General features: G+C 54.0%; 2 protein-coding genes across 2 annotated transcripts; both read left to right on the top strand.

Annotated features, from left to right (window-relative positions):
- Positions 1-701: 701 nt before the first annotated feature.
- Positions 702-2531, top strand: LMJF_12_0480 (hypothetical protein; the record flags this gene model as incomplete). The annotated part of the gene is made up of 1 exon (XM_001681602.1): positions 702-2531. The coding sequence occupies one exon, from the start codon at positions 702-704 to the stop codon at positions 2529-2531; it is 1830 nt and encodes a 609-aa protein (XP_001681654.1).
- Positions 2532-10900: 8369 nt separating this feature from the next.
- LMJF_12_0470 (hypothetical protein) lies at positions 10901-13156 on the top strand (the record flags this gene model as incomplete). Its single annotated transcript, XM_001681601.1, has 1 exon — positions 10901-13156. The coding sequence occupies one exon, from the start codon at positions 10901-10903 to the stop codon at positions 13154-13156; it is 2256 nt and encodes a 751-aa protein (XP_001681653.1).
- Between the last annotated feature and the right edge of the window lie 8975 nt (positions 13157-22131).

Genomic DNA, 22131 nt, shown 5'->3' with positions numbered 1-22131 from the left:
CATTTCTGAACATCGCTGACAACAAGGGCCAGGGTGTTGGCGGACAGCAAAACAAGTCATAAGGAGCAGCAAAGTGGCATACATCGCCGTTACTCTCCTCTCCATCTCTCGGGTTCAGCACAGGGGCGAGGGAACAAGGTGTCGGTCGAGTAGGTGCGCAGCGGAGGCACGATTAAGGATTTGCTCTCTCCTACACACACACACACACACACACACACACACACACAAAAGAAAAGACGACGACGAAAGAGTCAAACCCCGAAAAAAGGAGAGGAAACGAGGGAAAGCATCTCTCCTGCTCTCTGCTTGAGTGTGTCTGTGTGTCTCTCTCTCTATATCTCTGTGTTGTATGTATGTGTGTGTGTGTGTGTGTAGGCTTGCCGTTTTTCTGTTCTGCCCCCCCCCCCCCCCCTTCCCCCCGCACACACACACACTTCTTGGTTGCTGTACGCGTTTTCTTCTTTTTCTTTTTTTCCTCTTCGTGTGTCGTCTTATCTTGCAACGTCTTCTCGTCTCGAGTTTGTGCTTGCGCCCTCTTTGTTGATCACGCCAGCAGCGCTGTTCGGTCGCGGCACACCCCCTTGTTTCGTGTTATTGTATTTTCGGTATCCCTGCTAGTCAACGCTGTTATTCGCAGCTACAAGCTGCCATCGTTGCTAGGGTTGCCGCGTGCTCGTTCTCTTTTCGATTGTTACCCTACCATGCCGCGCTCTATTCGCGTACGTCACGGCGACCCCGACGTGGCCGAGGGCGCCTTGACGATAGAGGTGCCCTCTTCGCCGGATGCAGATAACAAAGCTGTCGGCGACGCGAGAACCCCCGTAGCATCGCTTGGGGCATCCTCAGCGTTCTTTACGACGTACAGTACCGTCTCTGGCGATGTGGCGCACCCCTGTGCGAACATTGCCAGCGGCGCCGCCCCCTCGGACGAGGTCTCGCCCCTCACCAGCGCTCTTTTCATGTCGGTCGACTCCACCCCGTTGGCCAGCTCATGTGCAACGAAGACGGCGGCTAGCTTGGTGAACGTGAGGAGCTTTAATAGCAGCGCCACCGTAGTTAGTGTTGAGTTGCCGAATCTGCAGAGCGAGCACGCTGCCATGACGGCGACCTCTTGCTTCGCTACTAGGTCGAGAGATACAGAGGCGCCGGCAGCGGCAGCGGCGGCCAGCGCCACGAATCCACCGCCACTACGGCATCCGCTGGGGAGTGCTCCGATTGAGGGCGGTGGCGGTCAGACGCAACTTGCTGGCGAGGCGGACACCCCAGTGCAGGATCGCACCGCTGCGCCTTCCTCTTCTCCCCTGATGGCAAAGGCCAGCGTCAGTGCGTCTTTCAGCGGAGACAGCAGCAAGCGATGCTCCCATACTGTGCAGAGCGGCCTATCAGATGATCTCCAGCTCACTCAGACGACGTGCTACCTGCCCCTGCTCGGCTCTGCCGGAAGCCGCGAGGTGCAGCGGAGTGGCGATGACATCGACGCTCGGTGGGTGGCTGAGAGGGAGAGCGTGCCGGCAGCAGAGCCTGCACGGACAACGGTGGGCAATGACAGCTTTCCTGCTGAGGGAAGCGAAGGTGCGATGGTTGCTACGACACAGTCTGCGTCGACGGATGTGCGTGCTGCTGCGTGCACGGTGCCAGCTAGCAACATCAGTAACACTGTCGCGGCAACTGCGACCGACGTTGCCGCACCTCTCTGTCCCAAATTCGAGGTACTGGCGACGGTTCCAGCGCCTCTAGTTGGGCGAGTGCCGATACGCATCCACTGGTGCTGCGCGGCTCACTGGCGCGCAGTGCAGCGCACAGAGCGAGGGGCTCAGTGGGCCGTCGACGGCGCCCCTGCGGATGTGTATTGTGTACCAGCCCACCGGAATGCGAAGAGGGAGCGACGGAGCTTGTCGGCCTCTTGCGTGGAGGCCAAGTCGGAGTCGGAGCGGGGCGGCAGGAGTTTCTCGGGCACGGGCGAGAACACCGCCTGGCTCCGTGATGCGGCGGGTGAGGTAAAGCCGCAGCACTGGGAGGTGCGGGCCCTTTCGTCAGCTGTTGGTGCGCCCGGCTCAACGTTGTACGACGACAGCAACTATGACGCCGAGCACGAGAAACACGGTTCGCTTAAGACTCGCTCGGGCTTGCCGCACGTGCACAGCCACAGCTGCACTGACATGCTGACGTGCGAGTTCTGCGGCCACGCTGTCGAGAGGTACCACTCTGAGGACTGCGACGACGAGGCGTCGGAGGCTAGCACATCGATGACTCAGACGGGGCGTGCGTGCAGCGCTCCGCCTGGGCGGTTTCAGGACTGTCATGGCTGTGCTTCGGCAGAAGCGCGGTCGCTATCTTCTTCCAAAATTGTGGCGTTCAGGTCGAATCAGCCGAGCATCTTGACGCCGCAGCTGTTGCTGTCCTCTTCGGAGTCGGCAGAGACGACGGTGGACTTGGACATGAGCGGCGCCATCTCGTCCGTCGATGTGCCGTCGTGGTCAGACAGCGCACGTGAAGAGGCGCTGATGGCAGCCGTCGCACTACTCCAGTAGAAGACTTTCCCGAAAGCCAATGTGGGATGCGTGAAGTGAGGGGGAGACACGGGACGCTTCGTGTGCTCTCAGTTTTCGCATCGTGCCGATCGCCGCGCCCTTGTGAGTGTACTTATTCTCGCTTTGTCACTCGCAGGCAGGTGCGCGCCCCCCTCCTTCATCACCTAAGAGCTGCGGCACAACGACAGTCCGTCACACAGGCGCCGAGGGCGTCAGGGGACTAGGTATAACGGGGGCGGGAGGTGTGAAGGGCAGTGAGTAGACTCTACGGGGTGGCCTGGCTGCGCCATCCACCTCTGCGGTCTCCGTTGTCCGCTGTTCTCTCTTCTGCTGTCTAGCTTGCGTGTTTCCTTTGGTTTCCTCCCTCTGTCTCGCCATGAAGGACATCGTATATATATATATATGTATAGGTGTGTGTGTGTGTGTGTCGGTGTTGGCTATCTGTGTGTCTCTCGCGCTTGAGCCAGTCCCCCAGTCCCCCCACCCACCGACCTACCCCATCCTCTTCCTTGTTACTGCTGACTTGTATTTCGTTTCTTTCTTGTGGTTGCTCCTCGCATTTTTATTTTCTCTGCCCGAGATTGCTCAGCGACGCTGTGATGTGCCCTGCCTTGCCCTGCCCTCCCTTTTCCCACCTTTTCTTTTTTTTCCCGGGGTTTGGTCCCTCTCGCTCTCGCTCGATTCTGGAGTATACCCACATCAGCCTACTCTTTTCACGTTTTTTTTTTGCTCACCGGAACGATGCAGCAGCGCCCATCGAAGCGCAAAACAACAACAGCAACAACAACAACAAAAGGCGGTGGCGGCGGTGTTTTTCTTTCCGCGATACACAGGTGCCATGTGCTTCGACACGTGGACACACAGTAAAGAAATGGGCGGAAACGAGAGAGGGAGAGAGATGCTTGTCTTTTGTGTATATGCGGGTGCATGTGTGTCGCATCCAGGTGGTGGCTTTCAGCAAAGCTGTGCAGTGCCACTGAGTCTGCTTCACACCTCGTGTGCGCTCTCGGCCGCATCTTTTCCGATGTGGCCATTCAGGCTTCGTGACGCATACGCACGCCGAGGCGCCGCGCTGCGCTTCTCCGCGGTCTCTGCCTCTCCCTCCTCCCTCTCTTTGCGTTGGGGGAGGGGGCGTGCGTGTGCTGCTGGCCGCATCTTGCTTAGTGCATGTTGGTGTGTCTCGGTGTCTGCTTTCGCTTTCCTTATTTGTTGGCTTCGCATGGCGCATGTCTGTCTCTCTCTCTCTCTCTGTGTGTGTGTGTGCATATGTGTCGGTATCTCTCTTGTTTTTGCATCCTTTGCCCCACATGGGCGGATCTTTTTTCGTATGATATACCACCCCCTTCCCTTCCCTTCCCTTCCCTGTGAGGCACGCATACACACACACACACACACAAATACACATACACACTCCTTCTACACGGATACCGTTGTGGCCTCCTTTTCTTTCTCCCGTCACGTCTTCTTTTTTTTTTCAGCTTTTACTGTTGGTGTTGCACTTCTTTCGTTGTTTTTGTCTGAAAGTGTCTTCCCACCTGCGCGCTCTCTGTCCATCTCTTCTCTCTTCTCGCCCCTCCTCATGAACACCATGCTGGTGCGATAGCGAACCCGCGCTCTTCTTCGAAGTTGCACTGCGCACGCTTGGTAGAGAGCCATCACCAAAGCCGGAGCTAGCAAAGACGGGTTGCTTTTTCTCAGTCCGTTTTTATTTATCATTATAACTTTTTTTTTTTAAGGGTCCACTTGTTTAACATCGTTTGCTTTTTTGGTTTTCGTGTGTGTGTGTGTGTGTTGCGTTTCCGTTTTTGTTTTCTTCAGGCACGTCTCTTTGCGCTTCACATTTTCCCTGCTAGTCGCCACGATCATCTCTGCTGCTTCTTACGTGCTCCTCCCCTCGCTTCTCGTTATATATATGTATATATTTGTACACCCACGCCACGATCGTGATGAGCGCCTGAAGCAAGCTTGAGCCATTTCCTCATTTTTTTTCCCTGCTCGCTGGCTCTGTTTGGGGTGTGTGGAGGAGTCGCATGTCAACGTGAAACCGGCAGTCGCCCTGTGCGACAAAGCGTGTTTCGAATGCGCATGCTACACACACGCAAACACGCATGGGAGTTTACAGGCGATGCACGTCTTCCCTCTCCCTTTTGTCAGCTTTTACTCTTGGGAGTCAAATCAAGGGACGGCACGTCGCACCAACGAGGCTGCGCTCGATACTTCTCCAATCGAAACAGACTGGGTAAGCAGACACACAAACGCCACAGTGGCGTCATCAGAGAGGCGCGTGTCTCTCTCTCTCTCTTTCTTTCGTTCTCGAATGAAAGACGAACTGCTTGTTGTGCGCACACTGCAATAAGGCGAGCGAAGAAAAAAAACCGAACAAACCAAACGACATTGGCGCCAGCGCGTGCACACCGGATTACGTGCTTCGAGCTGTTGCTGTGTGCACGCGCATTCATGCACACACACACACACACACACGCACATACACACACGCGTGCAGGATGTGGCGAACGTGAAGTACACGCCCAAACAGAGATAAGCTGCTTTTAACGCACATGCAGAGCACAGCTCGACCTTGGCGTTTCATTTTCTCTCTTCTTTTTCTTTTATTGCGCTGGTTTGCTTAAACCGCTTGTTCTTTGTTCGTTACACCTGAATGTTTATTGATTTTTGTGTGTCTTCCTTGCTCTCGTCACCCCCGCTCCTTTCTCTGTCAAGTCTCTTCGCTCCCTAGACTGTCCACTGGTGCGCGCGCGTGTGTACTTCTTCTGCGTATGTGTCTTATTTTTTTTTTTTTCAGCATGTCGAGGGGTCTGTGTGACTACGCTTTCGCCTTTCCGTTTTTTTTTTTCCTTCGTTCTGGGCTAACTTATACTCGTCTTCACCACATTATCTCGCTCGCTCGCTCGCTCGCACCCCCCCCTTTCCCCTTCCCTCCTTTCGTTGCGGTCTATCTGCTGCTGCTGCTATCTTTTTTTTCTTTTTACAGTTTTTTCTGTGTTTCAACCACCCCCTTTTCTTTCCATTTTACCAGCACACACAACCAGCATATATATATATGTGTGTGTGTGTAAGCGAGAAGGCTAAGCGTCTTCCGTGCGATCCCATCCGTTTCCTCTTTCGAATGTTTTTTTGCGGCTTGGCTCATTGTGATATGAACAGGGTTTTTGTGTTTTGTCTTGCGCATGCATGTGCGTCTCTCTCTCTCTCTCTCGGGACTTTTTTTGCTGTGCTGCTCTCGTTTCTTGTTCTTCGCTCTTCAGCTGCGAAAGTAGCAGCTGCTTCGAGCCACTGTGCGCCCGCGCTCTCTCCATTTTGCACTTAGATTCCTTCTTTTCTTTTTTCTTGGTTTCCGTGTGTGTGTGTGTGTGTGTGCGTGTGTGTGCATTCGTCGATTTGCCTTTTTTCCTGTCTCGCTGTTCTCTTCGGTGAGAGCCTCCCCTCGTGTCCTCCCCCACATCTCGCCATTTCTTGTGCATGTGTGTCTCCCTCTCTCCACTTTCAGTATTGATCTCCGTTTCATGTGCTGCGTTCTTTTTTTTCTGCTTTTCCGCATCTCTCTCCTCCCCCCTTGCCCTCCGTCCCCCCGCTATCGGCGAAGAAGTCTCACCGTCGTCTCCATCTCTCCTTCGCACCCTGCCTACCCGCCCCCATCACGCATAAGACGCTGCGAGATGGCATACAACGGTGACAGTTTGTCTTCCACATATATATATATATATGCATACGCAAGACCCCTCCTCCACATACATACATACACACATGCACAAGCAAGAAGACGTTCATGCGGTTGGAAGAGCGTTCAGTAGAGGTGTGTGCCTGCTTGCATCACCTTCGTTTCGCTGTGCCCCCCCCCCTTCCCCCTGCTGATCTCTTCTTCCTTTTGTTTGTTATGTGGTGCTTTCCCCTTGCTTCTCTTTGACCGCCCACCCACCGCCCGCTGCGCGCCTTTTTTTTTCGGTTTGTGTGCGGTGATCATTTATCATCTTCGCACCCCGTTTATCGCCCTCTGTCTGTCTGTCTGTCTGCCTGTCTCTCTCTCTCTCTCTTTCCTTCGCCTTTCTCTGCGCTTACGCTACCGCCAAGATGTCAGTGCGACGAGGGTGCATCCACCACTTCTCCCTAGTGCGTGTGTGTGTGTGTGCTTGCGTGTCTTGCTATGTCCGCCTCTCTCGCTCGCTCTGTGCGTGCGTTGGCTATTGTTCCCTTCGCCTGAAAAAGCCTCGAGAGGACGAGACTGGGATCACAGACAGCCGCAGCTGCTAGACGTATCTCTGGCGCTGATACGGAAGCGGGAACTTCTCAGGTTTTGGGCGCTGATGCCGGTGCGAGCGTGAAGAACTGAGACGAAGGAACAGAAGAAAAAACGACTCGAAATCGTCGCAGGAGGTGGGGTATTGCCTCGCATTACATACCTCTCGCCACTGCACTTGGCTAGCGACATATATACATATATATATAGCAGATAGAATTAACAACGAAAACATCATATCGGGTTGCGTGAAAGGGCGTATGCAGGCACCTCGCGCTGGCACACGCATGGAGAACAGAACGAGGAGGTCAGCGTCGCGTTCAAACTCGAATGCAGAGTCCATGTGAAACAAAAACGTACACGATACAAACGAACATCCTGCGGTGTTGCGGCATCAGCAGCACCCCTCCCCACGCTTTATTATTTGCCTTTCGACGGTGATTCACCACTTTCCCCACCCTCGCCTTGTTTTCTTTGTCTTGCTTAGTGTGCTCTTAGCCCCTGATTTCGTGCACTATATCGCATTCCCGCTTCCTCTTCTTGCCTCCGCGTCGTTTTTTAGCGTTTCACCTTTTGTTTTTCGCTTGTGTGTGTGTGTGTGTGTGATCCCTCTCCCGCTCTGTCCGTTTCTGTTTTTCGCGCAAGTGCTCTCCTCTGCACCCCACCACCCCACTCCTCTCTTGCAACGCCATCAGGTTCGGATACACGTACGCGTTCCTGCCTTGTCTGCTTCTTTCCTCTCCCCCTTGTTCTCCACGGTCGAAGTTTGCCCAGACAGCCAGCCGCACGTCGACACATGCGTGACCCACACGTGACGTAACGAAAAAAAAAAACGAAAGCCACGCGAGTGCTTCAACAAGCGGAAGCTTTCTTTGTTCAGTTTTTCCCCCTTTTTTTCTCCCACTTTCTCGAAGAGGTTTGTTGAGTTGCGAACATTGGTGGCAAGCTACAGCACCAACTGCTGCGCTTTGACATGGTGCTGATGCAGGCGAGAAGCATCAGCGGCAGAAGGTGCCTCCTATCACCTTGACCCTTTTATTTTGCTGCATTATCTGCATGTTTGCGGCGTACACAAACCTTACTGTGTCGTCGTCATCTCGGCACCTCCCCCTTCCATTGTTGCCTGCTGTCAGCCGCTTACGGTAAGTGTGGTTGTATATCATCAGCTGGACAGGGGCAGGCGGGGGAGGGGGGAGGGGTTGAGGCTGCCATCCTCGACATTGTCTTCGCCAATACCTATGTGCTCTTCTTCCTCCTCTGCTTTCTTTTTGATTCTTTTGTTTCTGTTTGTATGGAGCTTCCTGAGTCGTAAAACGCTGTCGCCTCCTGCTTCTCTTCTCGTTTTTCTTTTGCTATCTCTCCCCTCCTCCCCTCCTCCCCTCCTCCCCTCCTCCCCTCCTCCCCTCTCTGCTACTTCGCTCTTTTTCCTTGATCATTCACAGGTCAAACCTTCGTTTGTGGTTGTGTTTTAGCTTTTTTTTGTGTGCGTTGATGGTTCTCTCTTGCTTCGTTTTTGTTTTCGTGTGTTTTCGTCACTCGCTTTCGACTTTGTTGTCGTGTGCCGGAATGCTGTGTGCGACTGCCGATGTCTCCTCCCTCCCTCCCTCCCTCCCTCTCTGTGTATGTTTATGTTTATGTGCGTGTATATGTTGGTGTGGGAGGCGATCGGGCAGACTTGTACGTACATTCCTTTTTTTTTTTTGCCACGTGTCTCTCTCTCTTTCTTTCCTTTTGCACTCACCCCCTTCCTCCACCCTCTGTGGACTCTTCTCGCAGAGGGTATAAGGCCTGCTACCGGCGCCCTCGAGAAAGATGCGCTTATGCGGCACTCATGCGCACTTCTCCCCCTCCCCCTCCCCCTCCCCCACACACGTACATACCCATGCGTGTGTGTGTGTGTGTGTGCCACGCATAGGAGCGCGACGGAGGGAGAGGTGCAACGAGCCAGTGCCTCAAGAAGGAAAAGACCATATAATCGGAAGATTGCACACCTGAAAACAACAATAACGAAAAAGGAAAAGAAAAGAGAGAAAACACGCGAGCTTGCGACTGAGCTGTGTTTGTGTGCATGTGTGTGAGTGTGAGCGCTGCTGCGTGTGTCTGTGCCCCGTGCACTTGTGCTCATATAGGGTCTTGGCATCCGGTCTCTTTCTCACCCTGATGGTTTCAACCCGTTTGCTGAGGGAGGGTCGGGATCGGTGCCGACCCACCGTTAGCCTTTTTTTTTTGCCTTTACATGTGTTTAGGTACGTGTGTTGTCGATGTTTTGCTGCTGCCGCTGCTTCATCCATCGATACCCAGTAGTCCAGGCCATGCTCTCCGCGTTGTCGGACCTTGCACACACACATATATACACATACGCATACAAACTCAAGTCCTCCTCCCACCCAGCATAAAAACAAGAAGAGCCACGAAAAAAAAAACGAAAAGAAAAGACCCTCCACAGAGCCCATCATGCACTCACACCTCTGCCTTCGCGTGACTAACGGTGGTGCAGTGTTGACGATGATGGTTGCCAAACGTGTTCGACCGTGTAGGATAGGGGAAGTGAGGTGCCTCTTTTTCGATGTCGTATCCCGCTCCCCACTGTGTTGAGTCTTTATGCCTCTCTCTCTCTCTCTCATCAGTCCGGCCTGTTTGTTTGCGGACAAGGCCACCGCAAGCTACACGAACGATGCCTTCAGTGCTTTTCAGCACGACGAGTTTAGTGCACTGTCTCTCCAACTACATTTTTCATCTCCTTCCCCCGCGTCTTTTTTCGCCTTCTATCTCTTTCGGCTCTGCCCACCCGCCCGTACATACACACACGCGCGTGCGTCTCTCTCACCTGCGCTTTATCGCTGCCTCGCACACACTTTTTTCTTCTCTCTGCGGCTCTCTCCTCGGTTTGTCCTTGCAGTGTAATCACACACAAAAACTCGTTTTCTCTCTTTGCGACTTGTAACCCGTTACATATGCATATACATATACATATATATATATATGTATATGTATATGTGTGTGTGTGTGTGCCATCGATTCTGACGTAAAACCTCAATCGCAACCTCCGTGCAGTCACTTTAAGCACGCATAGACTTCATTTCTCTCCTCCCTCCACTACCACCCCTTCTACCGCGGCGTGCTGCATCTCTTTCTCCCTTGCACCCCTCCAGCACACCTCCGCCTCCCTTGCGTCGCCCACTCGTTTGATTTCTGTGTTTTCGCTTGGGTTCTGTGGAGGGGAGGGTGCACACAACCACACACACGCGCGCGCACTCCTTCTCCCGTCTTCCGTCCGCTGTGTCGACGACTTCTTTTGTCTTTTCTTTGCCCCTCTCCGGTCTTTTTCTTTCTCTTGTAGGCCTTTTTTTTGTGCCTCCCCCCTTCCTCCCCCGCGTGTGCACCCGTCTGTCTCCCTGATTGGGTGTGTGGTTCCACGGCCTGATCCTGCCGCACAGCGGGCGGGCCCCATCGACTCGGTCCCACCCAATCCCTCCCTCTTTTTCCCTCGCTGTTGCACACCGAGGAAACATCAGCGAGCGGCTACAAGCTCAATCCCACCGGAGCTGGCACAGACACAGACACACACACAAGCACACAGTCACGGCGACGGTGCCACCTGTGTATGCGACAGTGTGTGTGCGCGCGCCTCCAGTGCTCCCGTTTTCTCCATCCCATACGCTTATTTTTTTCTGATATCCATATATATCCATATATATATATATATCTGTATATGTGGTTCTTCCGAGCTGAGACTTTGTCTGTGTCTCTGTCTGTGTCTGGGCATGTGTGTGATCGGGTGTGTGGCACTGTCTTGGTACGCTCTCTATCACGCCCTCTCCCTTCCCTCCCTTTCCCCTTCTATCCCGAGACACACGCTCAGCCAAGCGGTGGCGACGACGAAGTTCGCAGAGGGGCTTCCATCACGCGTGCGTGTATTTTCTTCTGAGCTGCTTCGCCCTCTCGCTTCTCTTTTTTTTGTGCGCAACGACACCGAAACATAGTCAGAGGCGCAATGCCCAGCTGTGAGAGTCCGCCTTCCATGACCACCCCATCCTCTCCGGCGCACCCGGCCGCCCACCTGTGCGACGTCACCGGTGACACCGCTGCAGCTGCCGCGGCGGGAGCGTCGGGGATGATGGCGGACACTGCGAGAATGCTGTCTCCGCGCCCCTCGGTGACACGCACGGCGGCAAAGACAAGCGGAGGCCCCGTTCAAGTGGCGCTTTCGCAGTCGTGTCCGCATCCTCACCAGCAGCACCAGCAGCACCACCAGCACCACCAGCACCAGCAGCACCACCAGCACCACCAGCACCAGCAGCACCACCAGCACCACCAGCACCAGCAGCACCACCAGCACCAGCAGCACCAGCAGCATCAGCAGCCTTGTTTGGGAGGTCTCCTAGATCCGTTTTTCCTGACGGAGATCGACGAAAATGTCCAGGCCTTCAGCGGCACTGCTGCGACGAGCGGCTCGCATACGTCTCTCTCGGGCGACGGTGGTAGTCCAAGTGCCAAGGACGCGGCTCTCTGCAGCCCATGCGTGGAGTGCGTGCCACCGGCGCGTGGAAAGACGGTGCGTAAGTCGCGCTCCGCGTGTGAGCTGCGGCTCGAGTGCCTCCTCAGTACGTCGATGGGCAGCGATATCACGAAAGACGAGGCGGACGACAGTAAGCGGAAGCGGCGACAGCCATCGTCGTTTCCGTCGTCGTCACGGAGGGACACGGCAGGCTGCTTTTCTAGCGTCGAGGTCATGGGACCGACAGACGAGGTGGCTGCGGCGGACGAAGCCATCGCTACAACCGCGGCGACCGCGGCCGATGCAGAAGCTGGGGTAAAAAGCCGTGACCCAAAGAGGCGCTCGCTGTTGCCCACATGGGTGACAGCGCGGACATCGACTGTGACGAGAGCAGGGGCACCGCCGACGGATTCGGGTGAGACAAGTCGAACAGCGAACGGCTGCTTAGCCTCTCCGAGATCCTTCAGCTTATCGCACTCGAAGCCCAGCAGCGGCAGCCGCGATACTTCGGAAGGTAGCCACGTGCTTGACTGCGAGGCGACTCTCCTGCCGAGCGAGAGCGTCGGCGTTGTCGCGAGCACCCACTCCTCAACCGTTAGCAGCTACGCGAGCGAAGCACAGGGAAGGGCGGCGGAAGAGGCGACGAACTGCGCCACCGCCGGCGGGGCGACCGTCGGATCTAAGATGACATTGCTCGTATCTTTGATCATGCGGTGCACCCCGTCCCGAAGGGGCCCGCCCCACTCCGCGTCTCCTACAGAAGACGGCGCTGCAGATGCGGAGCGGCTGCCGCCGCTGGAGCTGTACCCGCCTCTTGTGTCTCCATCTTCCATAGAGGAGGCGTCGTGCGGTGTGGGATACGACGTGCCTAGCGCGCATCATGACGACATGTACGCCATGAAGGACATCACAGTGGCTGTAAAGGAGGATGTCAACCAGCGACGGGGTGCGTTGGCCAAAGAGCCGACTCTGCCGGCCTCAACCGCGAGCAGGCGCACGCAGCACACAAAGTGGTCGATGCACCCGTCGCCGGTGAGTGCGTGGCTGCTCGGCAGCTCAGCCGTGGGCGCCTCACTTTCGACAGCGTTGTGGAGGGCGGCTCTTCGGTCAAGACCGGCGATGCACACGCCGTGTTCGTGCGTTTCCGCACGAGCAGAGCAACATTCTGTCCAGGTGCTGTCCAGGGTGCTGGCGAACGGGTCGGCGGTGTCGACCAAAGTGCTGGCGATGCGCTCTTGGGCGGAGTTCGAACGCGCGTCAGTGTCCTTCCCCAGCACATGGTCCGCCTCCGTATCTGCACACCTCTCTGCAGTCCCACCGTCGCTTACCACAGACTCGACCACGTTACGTGGGCCTTCGATGCTGCACCTGACGCTGCCGCCACTACCCGATCAGACCTCTGTTGGCCCTGCGTCCATCGCGTACATCAACCGGGCTCCATCACGTCCGGCTGCCACAGCAGAGGAGGTGGTCGCGCGGCAGCCGTGTGATGTGTGGCGTCTTGCGCGGTGCTACGCGCACTTCGAGCGCGCCGTTGAGCAACGTGGCGAAGACGGCGTATGGTCAGCTCGTGGCATCAGCTCCCTTGCGACGTGGGATTCAGTAAAGCTGGTGGTAGCTGCTGGCGTTGCTAGTAGGGATGCGGAGAGCAGCACGGATGAAGGCTGCGAGGATGGCGGCGCGTGGCTGCTTCCTTCCTTCACTCTGGATGTTGTTCCTGACACACTTGACACCCCTTCCCCGGCTTCTCCGCAGGTTACTTCGACCTTCCCGTTCTCCCCCGTGGTGTCTGTGCTTCGCGCCGAGAAGGAAGAGGAGGTCTTCACCTCCGCTGTGATGTGGGCATTGGAGATGATGACCGGTGTGCGTTGAGGTTATTTTTTTTTTGGAGCTGGACGCGCGCGTCGATCGATGAATGTGTGACACTTTTACGTGATCGCGATCGACAGGCCGAGAACGAGCAAAAACAACAACAAAAAAACGGCGTAGGTCCACAACGGTGCAGCCAAAACAAAAAGAAGGGAGGAGGAGAGAGACAGCAGGGAGTGACCAGGAACTGTGGTGGGCAGGACGTTGTACTACATCGGCCTTTTTCGTACATTGTGATGCATCTCGTCAACGGCGCGGAGAGGTGCAGAGCAGCCGCCGCCCCCTTGTCGCCGACGAGCAGTGGAAAAGCAGTGAAGACACAAAAAGGACCCCACAAGGGATGCCATCTCCACAGGAAGAAAATGGGAGAGAGCTGGGGAGGGCAATAATAAAAAAAGAAGAAGCGTCGGGAGCACGAGCTACTGATCTCTAGCCCGTCCTCCTTACCCCTCTCTCTTGGAAGTGGCCGCCACTGGGAACGAGGCGCACCCGCGCAGGCACACATGCGCCGTCTTCCTCATTTCGCCGTCGCTTGTGCATGTTTTGTCAAGACACCTGCATCTCTTCTCCCGCAGCTCCTCCTCTCGTGTTATCGTGCTTCCGGATGGAGGCGATCTGGCGCGCTCTACCCAAACAACCAACAGAAAAATACCGCACCTTGGATCTTTCTCTTTTTTTTTGTGTGTGGGTATTTCGTCACCTTCATAGAATCGGCGGCGCATCCGGCAAAGGAGCCGTTTTCGCGGTGCTCGCTGTGATTTCTGCGCATGCTGCAGCTCTCTCCCCCTTCTCGCTCTCTCTTGTTCGTCGTGCTTTGGATCCCTGCCATGCTCGCCTGCCATCTGGCTCGCTGCCCTCATTTCTGCTGCTTTCCTGTTTCCGCGGGCTGATTCGGTTGTATCTTTATTTTTTCCCTCTTTTAGCGTTGGCTAAGGCCTCCTCCTCCTCCTCCCTCTTGCGCGTGCGTGGATATGCACCGTTACCCCTGAGCCTGCCCGCTCACACTGCGCTTCGTTGAATCGATCTCGCGGAGAGAGAAGGAGTGCGCTGCCCGCTTTTATTTTATTCGTTTGTTCTGCTTTCGTCTTCGTGCTTGTCGCATGATGTGGTCATGGACGCGTGCTGGTGTGTAGTAACATCACGGTCCTTGCCGTGCGTACCTGCCCATCTTCCTTCCTCGTTTCAAGAGGAATCTGTAAAGCACAAACGCCGCTAAAAACGGGAAGGGCGAGCGAGGCAGCGCAGCGTACCCATACACCACCACACAAGTAAGCAAGCAAGCAAGCGTTTCTTTGTTTTTTTTTTTTATTTTGTTCTGGTTTTCTGTTTGTTTCACAATAACAGAACCAGGAGTGATCGCGCGGATGGTAGCGCGGACCGCTTGTTTTTCTTGAAGCATGGCGCGAACTCCCTCCCTCCCTCCCTCCCTTCTTTTCACTCACCTACACGGACACCTCCTCCTCTTCTCGTTCTATTCCCTTGTACCTCCCTAGCTATTGTATTTATTCGATGTCATGTTCCAGCATATTATTATATATAGATAGATATACACATATATGTATATATAGATACACACACACACATATATATATATATACACATATATACATATGTATTTCGGTTTGGTATGTTTTGTATGGACATATGTACATGTAAAGAGGGGTACACGTGTGTGTGTGTGTATGTATATGTGGGTATATATATGTATGTACGTCTATGTTCGAACGTGGTCTTCGCGTTTTTTTTGTTTTGTTGATGTTTTTTTTTCCTCGTCCTCTTCTCCTTTCCGGGTCACCGTGTTTGACAAGAGATTGTCGCTTCTCTTTTTGTTTCCTTGCACAAACCATCTCGCGTCTTTCTCGCTCCGGTATTTCTGTCGACCGCTGTGTGCATCCGCCGCTCGGCATCTCTGCCGTGCGCGTGTGCATGGGATGGCGGGACATGGGTGCCATTTTCTATGCATGGCTAGTTTTATGCGACCGATGCACATGAACTTCTGTGCACCTATTGCACATCGCTATATCTGTTGATTCTCATCTGGAACATACCTGCAGATCTATCTTTACCGTTTCTGGAAATCGAGCGTGCATGTATGCGCGCGCTCTCCATCTCTGAGCCTCCCCCTCCTCCCTCCCATCTATTTTTGCTTTGACGTTTTTCTTACGCTTCTGTCCTGCGTATTTCCTTCACCTTGTATTGTACACACACACACACACACCTACACCTACACACCTACAGCACCTCTCCCTCTTATGCTCTTTTTGGCTTCGTCTGTCGGTCTGTTTGTTTCTTTTTTTCTCGTTCACTCTTGTATTCTCTTTCGTTCTTTGTCCATCTACCGAAACTGTCTTGTGTGCTCTCCGCGTTGCTGCTGCGTTCGGGCCTTCTCTGCTCAGTTGCATACACCCGCCCCCCTCCCGCCCCTCCATCTCCCGCCTGCGTGCGGAACTGTGTTGTGCGTGTGTGCCTATAACCAGGTGGGACTGAGCGGATGTTGCTCAATCGCATGACGTTTTCGTTGTGAAGGAGCCAGCGTGTTTATTCTTCTGTTTTTTTTTTTTTTACTTCTGGCCTCTCATAAATGCTCTGCTCTTTATTTTTTTTTGTGGGTGTTTTCGTTGTTTTTCTGTTTCAGTATACATATACATACATATACATACATATATACATATACATACATATATGTATATATGTATTCGTGACCTTGAGGGCGACGTGCTGGTAGCGTCTCCCGTCGGTTTTTCTTCGGTTGCGTTTTTTTCGTTTGGACAGTCGATCTCGTGTACTCCCCACCCCACCCTGCCTCTTCCTTCGTCTGCCTTCTATGTTCTTTGTGTGTATGTGTTGGTCTACTTTGCTCTTTTTTTCTGCTTCACTCTTTTTTGTTGGCTGCTCTGTCGTCGTCGTTGTCGTCGTCGTTGTGTGCGTGTGTGTGCGTGTGTGCGTGCGCATCTTCCTTTCTCGCTCTCTCTCGCTCTCTCTCTCTCTCTTTTGTTGGTTTGTTGGTGTGCGCGTTTTCTGTTCGAGACGGCGCATGCGCTCGCCGCTCTCCGTTCTTCGTTTTTGTAGTTGTTTTCGCTCTCGATTGTGTGTGCGTGTGCTCGATGTCTTCTTCAGAGTTGCAGCTGAGCAGGGTGTCAAGAGACTATATATATATATATATCTCCGTAATCGTGTGCACACCAACATGTACGACCACATAAAATTTTGTGACGACGACGAAGCAAGGACAAGCGCGAGACGAAGGACGTGTGCAGGAGCGCGCGTGTGCTGGCAACAACAACGCGTTATACACGTGATGACAACGCATAGAGAAACACACACACACACACACACACACACACACACACACATGCGGAGAAAAAAAAAAGGGCCAGCGAAAGGCAGTACGGCACTTCCTGACGCAACATCTCCTTCCGCGTATAACACGCTTTTTGGTTTTCTGTTTATCTATCCATATCTCCATATTTTGTGGCCTAAACGGCATCTCTTTCGCGGCAGCGGACCCTCCTCCTACCCTCTCCAAAGAGGAGAACAAGAGTGTAACGCTCTATCCTGCGTGCGCGCGTCGGTGACTCCTCGATTTCTCCACACGGCTTTGTCCGTTGCTGCCACCACACCAACTCTGGTCGAGCACACGCGCCAGCATGACGGAAGTTCAGGAAGGAATGGAGAACGGTAAGAGACAAAAGCAAAAAAGAACACACACAACCGTCAAGACGCAAGGCAGTGACTTCCATGCGCGCGCGTACACGCCGTACCCATACACACGGGGCTCTCTCGCTTTTTTTCTCGCGTGTGTGTTTGCCACGGCGCGTTGGTGCCATCCACCCCCCTCCCTCCTTGCCCTTTGTTCACTGCCTCTGGTTCGTGGCAACGGTGTTGTACCGTTACCTCGAGCACGCAAGTGGCTATACAAGCACGCCAATCGGCGAGCGGAGACGTAAGCGCGTTCACCTGCGCGCGCGCACACACATACATGCATCATACACACATACAGAGGGCACCCTTTCACAACCCGCGCCTTCCGTGTGTGTATGTGTGTACGTGTGTATGTGTGTGTGTGTATGTGTGTATGTGTGTGTGTGTGTGTATGTGTGTATGTGTGTGTGTGTGTGTATGTGTGTATGTGTGTGTATGTGTGTGTGTGTATGTGTGTAGGTGTGTAGGTGTGTATGTGTGTGTGGGCGTGGGTATATATATATATATATATGTAGGCGCTGCTGCTGCTGCTGCACATGGCATCGAGCAAGCAAACGAACGGCTCCTAAAAGCCCCCCCCCCCCCCCCCCACACACACAAAAAAACAAAAAACAGAAAAAGAAGAGGGAAGCGCAGAAAGCAGCAATCATGGCCTTCTGCTTCCCTCTCTCTTCGTACTGCCTTACTGGTGGATGTCCATCCCCGCCACCGCCTTCCGTTCTATACGCACACACACACACACATATATATATATATATACATCTATCTATGTTTGTTCTTTGTTCTTTCTTTGCTAGTGTCGTATTCTCGCGTGGTTTTGTGCCGTCACTTCTTCAGCGTTCTCTCTCTCTCCCTCCTGAATTTTTCTGTTTTTTTTTTTCAGCGTTTCCTTGCTTCCTTCTTCGTTCGTTACCGCGTGTGCGTGTTGGTGTGGTGCCAATGCCGGCTCTCCTCTTTTTTTTGTTCAAATCTCGCGAGCAGCGAAGTCTCTTTAGTACAAGGTTACATGGCCCCTCCTGTCTTTCTGTTTTCTACTTCCCTGCCTTGTCTTCTGTGTTACTCGTTTCCTTTGTTTTCTTCTTAGTCTTGTGCGTGTGTATTCCCTCTTCTGCGAAGCTGTGTGTGTGCATGTTCTGCTGCTGCGCAAGAAGAGCGCGAGAGCACCGAGGCAGACAAGGGAGTGGGAGTGTGTCTCTGTCTCTCTCAGCCATCATTCTCTCCAAAGCCGCCCGATTTGTTTCTCCCTCCCTTCGTCTCTTCTCCTCCTCACGCTCTAAAAGAGGTGCGTGATGGCATGCCGGCTCGTTGTCGCCGTCACAGTATAACACAGAGGTCGATGTGCGGCGGCTTTGTGCGTGCGCCTGGGCCACCGTGGGCTCTATAATATGGATGATGCAGGAGGTATACCGTCCTGATCCCCCCTCCCCCTCCTCCCACACAAGGGTCGATCCATCTCTTTCTCTCTTCTTGTTATCAACTTCAACCTTTGCTTTTTAATTCTTCTTTCTCTATTTTCAGGTGGCAACATGGAAGAACTCGGAGGCACGCCTTCTGCACTCCCCCCATCCCCATATACCACCACCCACCACTACGCTATGTCTCCGCCTCTCTGTTCTCTATTCTTTTTTTTTGTTTCCTTGCGCGATGACCAACACGCGCGCATACACACGCTTGTATACACACACATACCCCCCCCCCCCCCCCCCCCACACACACACACACACACACACATACATGCAGGCAGGCAGGCATACAGACGGGGAAAAACAAAGAAAACAACGAGACACTCTATGGCGCATGCGCAATTCTCTTTTTGAAAGAACGGAAGTATGCTTGTTTCTGCGTATGTGTGTGTGTGTGCGTGTGTACCTGTTCTTGTATCTTCCACTGCATGCTCTCCTTTCGTATATTTCGGACTCCCTATTGCTCATCATGACGCACATGAGTCGCTCGCTCTTTCTCTCTGGCTGTCTTTTCTGTTCGGTTTACTGCCTCTCTCCTCCCTTCCTCCCTCCCTCTGAGTTGATGTGCGCTCACGTTTTTGTGTTTCTTCGACCCCCATCTTTCTCCCTGTCAAGACTGTTTCTCTCTCTCTCTCTCTTTTGTTTTTTTGTGTCCCTTTTCATGGTTGTCTCTCTGTCTTTGGTGAATGGGGAGGGAGGTGTCACTTGGCATACACGGCGCATACCCCCTCCGCGCTACCTCCCACATACACACATACAGACACATACACAGAGAGAGAGGCCATCTTTCTTTTTTTTTTTCCTCTGCCGTTTTCCAACCTACCCCCCCCCCCTCCCTCCTTCCCTCCCCCCTCTCTCTCTCTCTGTCTCTGTTCTTCACCTGTACCACTTCCATTATTGCGTTCCTCTTTTTGAGTTTCTTGTGTGCATGCCTTGCACATACATACACACACTCTCTCACGCGCGTGCGCGAGAGCTGAAGTGGTCTCCCGTTATTTTATTTTGTCGTTTTTGTTTCCCCCGTTTGCTCCTCGACTTGCGTTACGCCCTGTGGCCCGGCGGCACGCGGCTCTATCTTGTCCATGCGCACGCGGCTGTATGTGGTCTTGAGGTGATCTTCGCGCTCTCTCTCCTCGTCTTCCCTTCTGCCCCTCCACTTCCCTCGTTTTCTTGTTTGTGTGCGGTGCCTTTGGCGTCCCCGGCCGCGCGTGTGCAGGCGGGGCCGAGAGGGCCCACACACAAAGTACGCAACAACCCAACCAACAACAAAAAAGAAGGCGGGCGCGGGCGGGAGTACCTCGAGCGAGAGAGGGGACACCGCCGGACTTTGTGACGCCGCCTTTTTTTTCTGCCCGACTTGTTTTTGCCTTTTGTTTTCTGTCTTTGAAATACCGGGAGCTTGCGCCTGCTCATGCTTTGCGCGCGCTCGTGTATATGCCAGTTTTTGGATGCATGAGTACATGCACAAGTTCAATGTGTGTGTGTGTGTGTGTGTGGTCTCCGTCTCGCTCTCTCAGCCCCTTCTTGTTTTGTGCGGCCTTCAGGCGAGCGTCCTATCCTGGCTTTGCTTTCTCCAAGAGGCGAAGGAGAGGGGGGGGCATGAGAGCGAGACAGCCTCATCGCAGGGCACCGTCAAACGGATACGTGCAAGCGAGTCGGCGACATGAGCGGCAGGAAGACAAGCGAGCACGGGGGGAGGCGAAGGTGTCTTCAGGAAGCACATTTTCAGGTAGCCTTGTGGATGAGAAGCGGTCGAGATTTATTTTCAGCGTACGCGAAGAGAAAAAAAAAAGACAACGAAAAACGAAGAAACCTTCCGTTCACTACTCGACGTGCATGCACGACTATCCTGTTCTTTCCCCGGCTCACTCTGTCCCCGCCGTTCTGCGAATGGGCGAGGTGATGAGGGTACGCCGTTGCTTCTCTGCATGTGTACAGACTAGACAGAGAGTAGGGGGAGAGAGGGCGGAGAGTAAACAACGGTGCCTGACGAAAAAAAAAGCAAGTGCGTGCATCACATCTCGTTTTCTCTGTCTCCGCACCTTGTGCCTTCTCTTCACCTGTTTTTCTGTATGCATGGTGATGGTCTTCCTCACTTGTGCTCCACTCCTCCTCCCTGCACCCATGAGTACAATCCTTGGCGTACACCCCTTGTGCACGCCGGCACTGCTCCTCACGAGCGCAGATAAGCCCGAGCACGGCGAGGCGAGTTGGCACACAAGAACGATCAAGAAGGGAAACGCCGGCACGAGGACCAGCTACAACCACACCCACCGAACCGACTCCCACCAACAAGCAGTTGACGAGGACGGAGAGAAGAGCAGCAACAACGCGTGCGCCAGCAAGGGAGCATTGTAAACCAAAAGGTAAGCACACGGACACACACACACACACAGACACACACACAGACGGGGAGGGACTGCATCTCCAACCCCCCTCTGCTCTTCACCTTCCTCCCCTCAAGCAACTTCTCTCTTCTTCTCTCTTCTTCTTGCACCATTTTTCTGCCATTCTGCTCCACCCCCCTCCCCCACCCCATCGGGCCTCTCAGTCTTTCGCTTGTGTTTGCTTGCTCGTGTGTGTTATCACCAGCATCAGCCGCTCCCCCTTTCTCTCTCTTTAGTTTTCCTCGCTTACTTCTCTCTGCCCCCTTTTTCTTCACAAGAACGCACTCTCACCATTTTTGTGCCCGCACGCGTGTGCGCACGTGTCTCTCTCTCTCTGTGCGTGTGCACGCACACTTCAAGGAACGAAACACGGCTGGCGACACCGACGCAGAGAAACAACAACAAAAAGTGAAGCGGCCCGCACAAGCACGGGAAGCTCAGAGCGGCAAGAAGAGGTGGAGCGGCATCGAAGGCACTCTGTACTGTCAGCAGAACACAGAAACGAGATCGTCGCTGCCGAACAGGAAAAAATTAAGAAAAAGGGCGAGGGAGGCAGACGAAGGTGGACCCTTTAGGACGACGCACATCGAACGCTGCCACCGCAGCAGTAGCGGAATTTAAGCTTGGATCTATCTCCGTCATCAGAAAAACGGACAGAAAGGGAGGGGACGGGGTGTGAGTTTTACCGTGTTGGGCAACGAAGTATCTTACACTCCCCTGCCTGCAACCGCAATCCAATAAGCTCTCCCACGGGCAGCGCCTCTCTCGCTGGCAAAGGACCGGGGTGCACGTGGACACGCGGTTAGGGCCACCGCAGCACCAGAGAAGCGCAGTGGAGGCAAGGCGGGCACGCAGGCTATCGACATTCGGGTCCGCTTAACGTGCACTCTAACCTTTGAGCACAAGACACACCCGCACCCGCACCCACACCCACACCCACACCCACACCCACACCCACACCCACACCCACACCCACACCCACACCCACACCCACACACACACACGCAGAACCGAATCGAAAATCAGCGAGGCATCCTTGCTACTCCGACTGTCCGAACAGAAAGTGACGCGCATCTTCCTCCCTTTTTGTCTTTCGCTCTCGCTCTCTTCGGCTCCCGTCTTTCTGGACTCTTCTGCTTTTTCCTTGGCGTCGCCTGGTCTTGGATTTTGTCGTTGCGCTGCCGTGCGTGTTTGCGTGCTGCTGTTGTCCTGCGCCTGTGCAGCGATATCGCCATCCGTCCCCTCTTTGTTTCGATTTGTGTACAGACACCAACACACTCTGACCGCATCACCGACAAGAGCAGTGGCAGCAGCGCAACACAACGCAATAGGAAAGCGAAATCGAGGGGACTCTTATTCGAGGCTGACACTCTGACCGGGCACTGCTCATATTTTCTGTTCTCTCTAGGTGTGCATGTGGTTGCGT

This window comes from Leishmania major, chromosome 12 (genome assembly GCF_000002725.2).
Source record: "Leishmania major strain Friedlin complete genome, chromosome 12".
NCBI lineage: Eukaryota > Euglenozoa > Kinetoplastea > Trypanosomatida > Trypanosomatidae > Leishmania > Leishmania major.
Note: the sequence above shows the minus strand (reverse complement) of the source record. Positions and strands in the feature narration are given on the sequence as shown.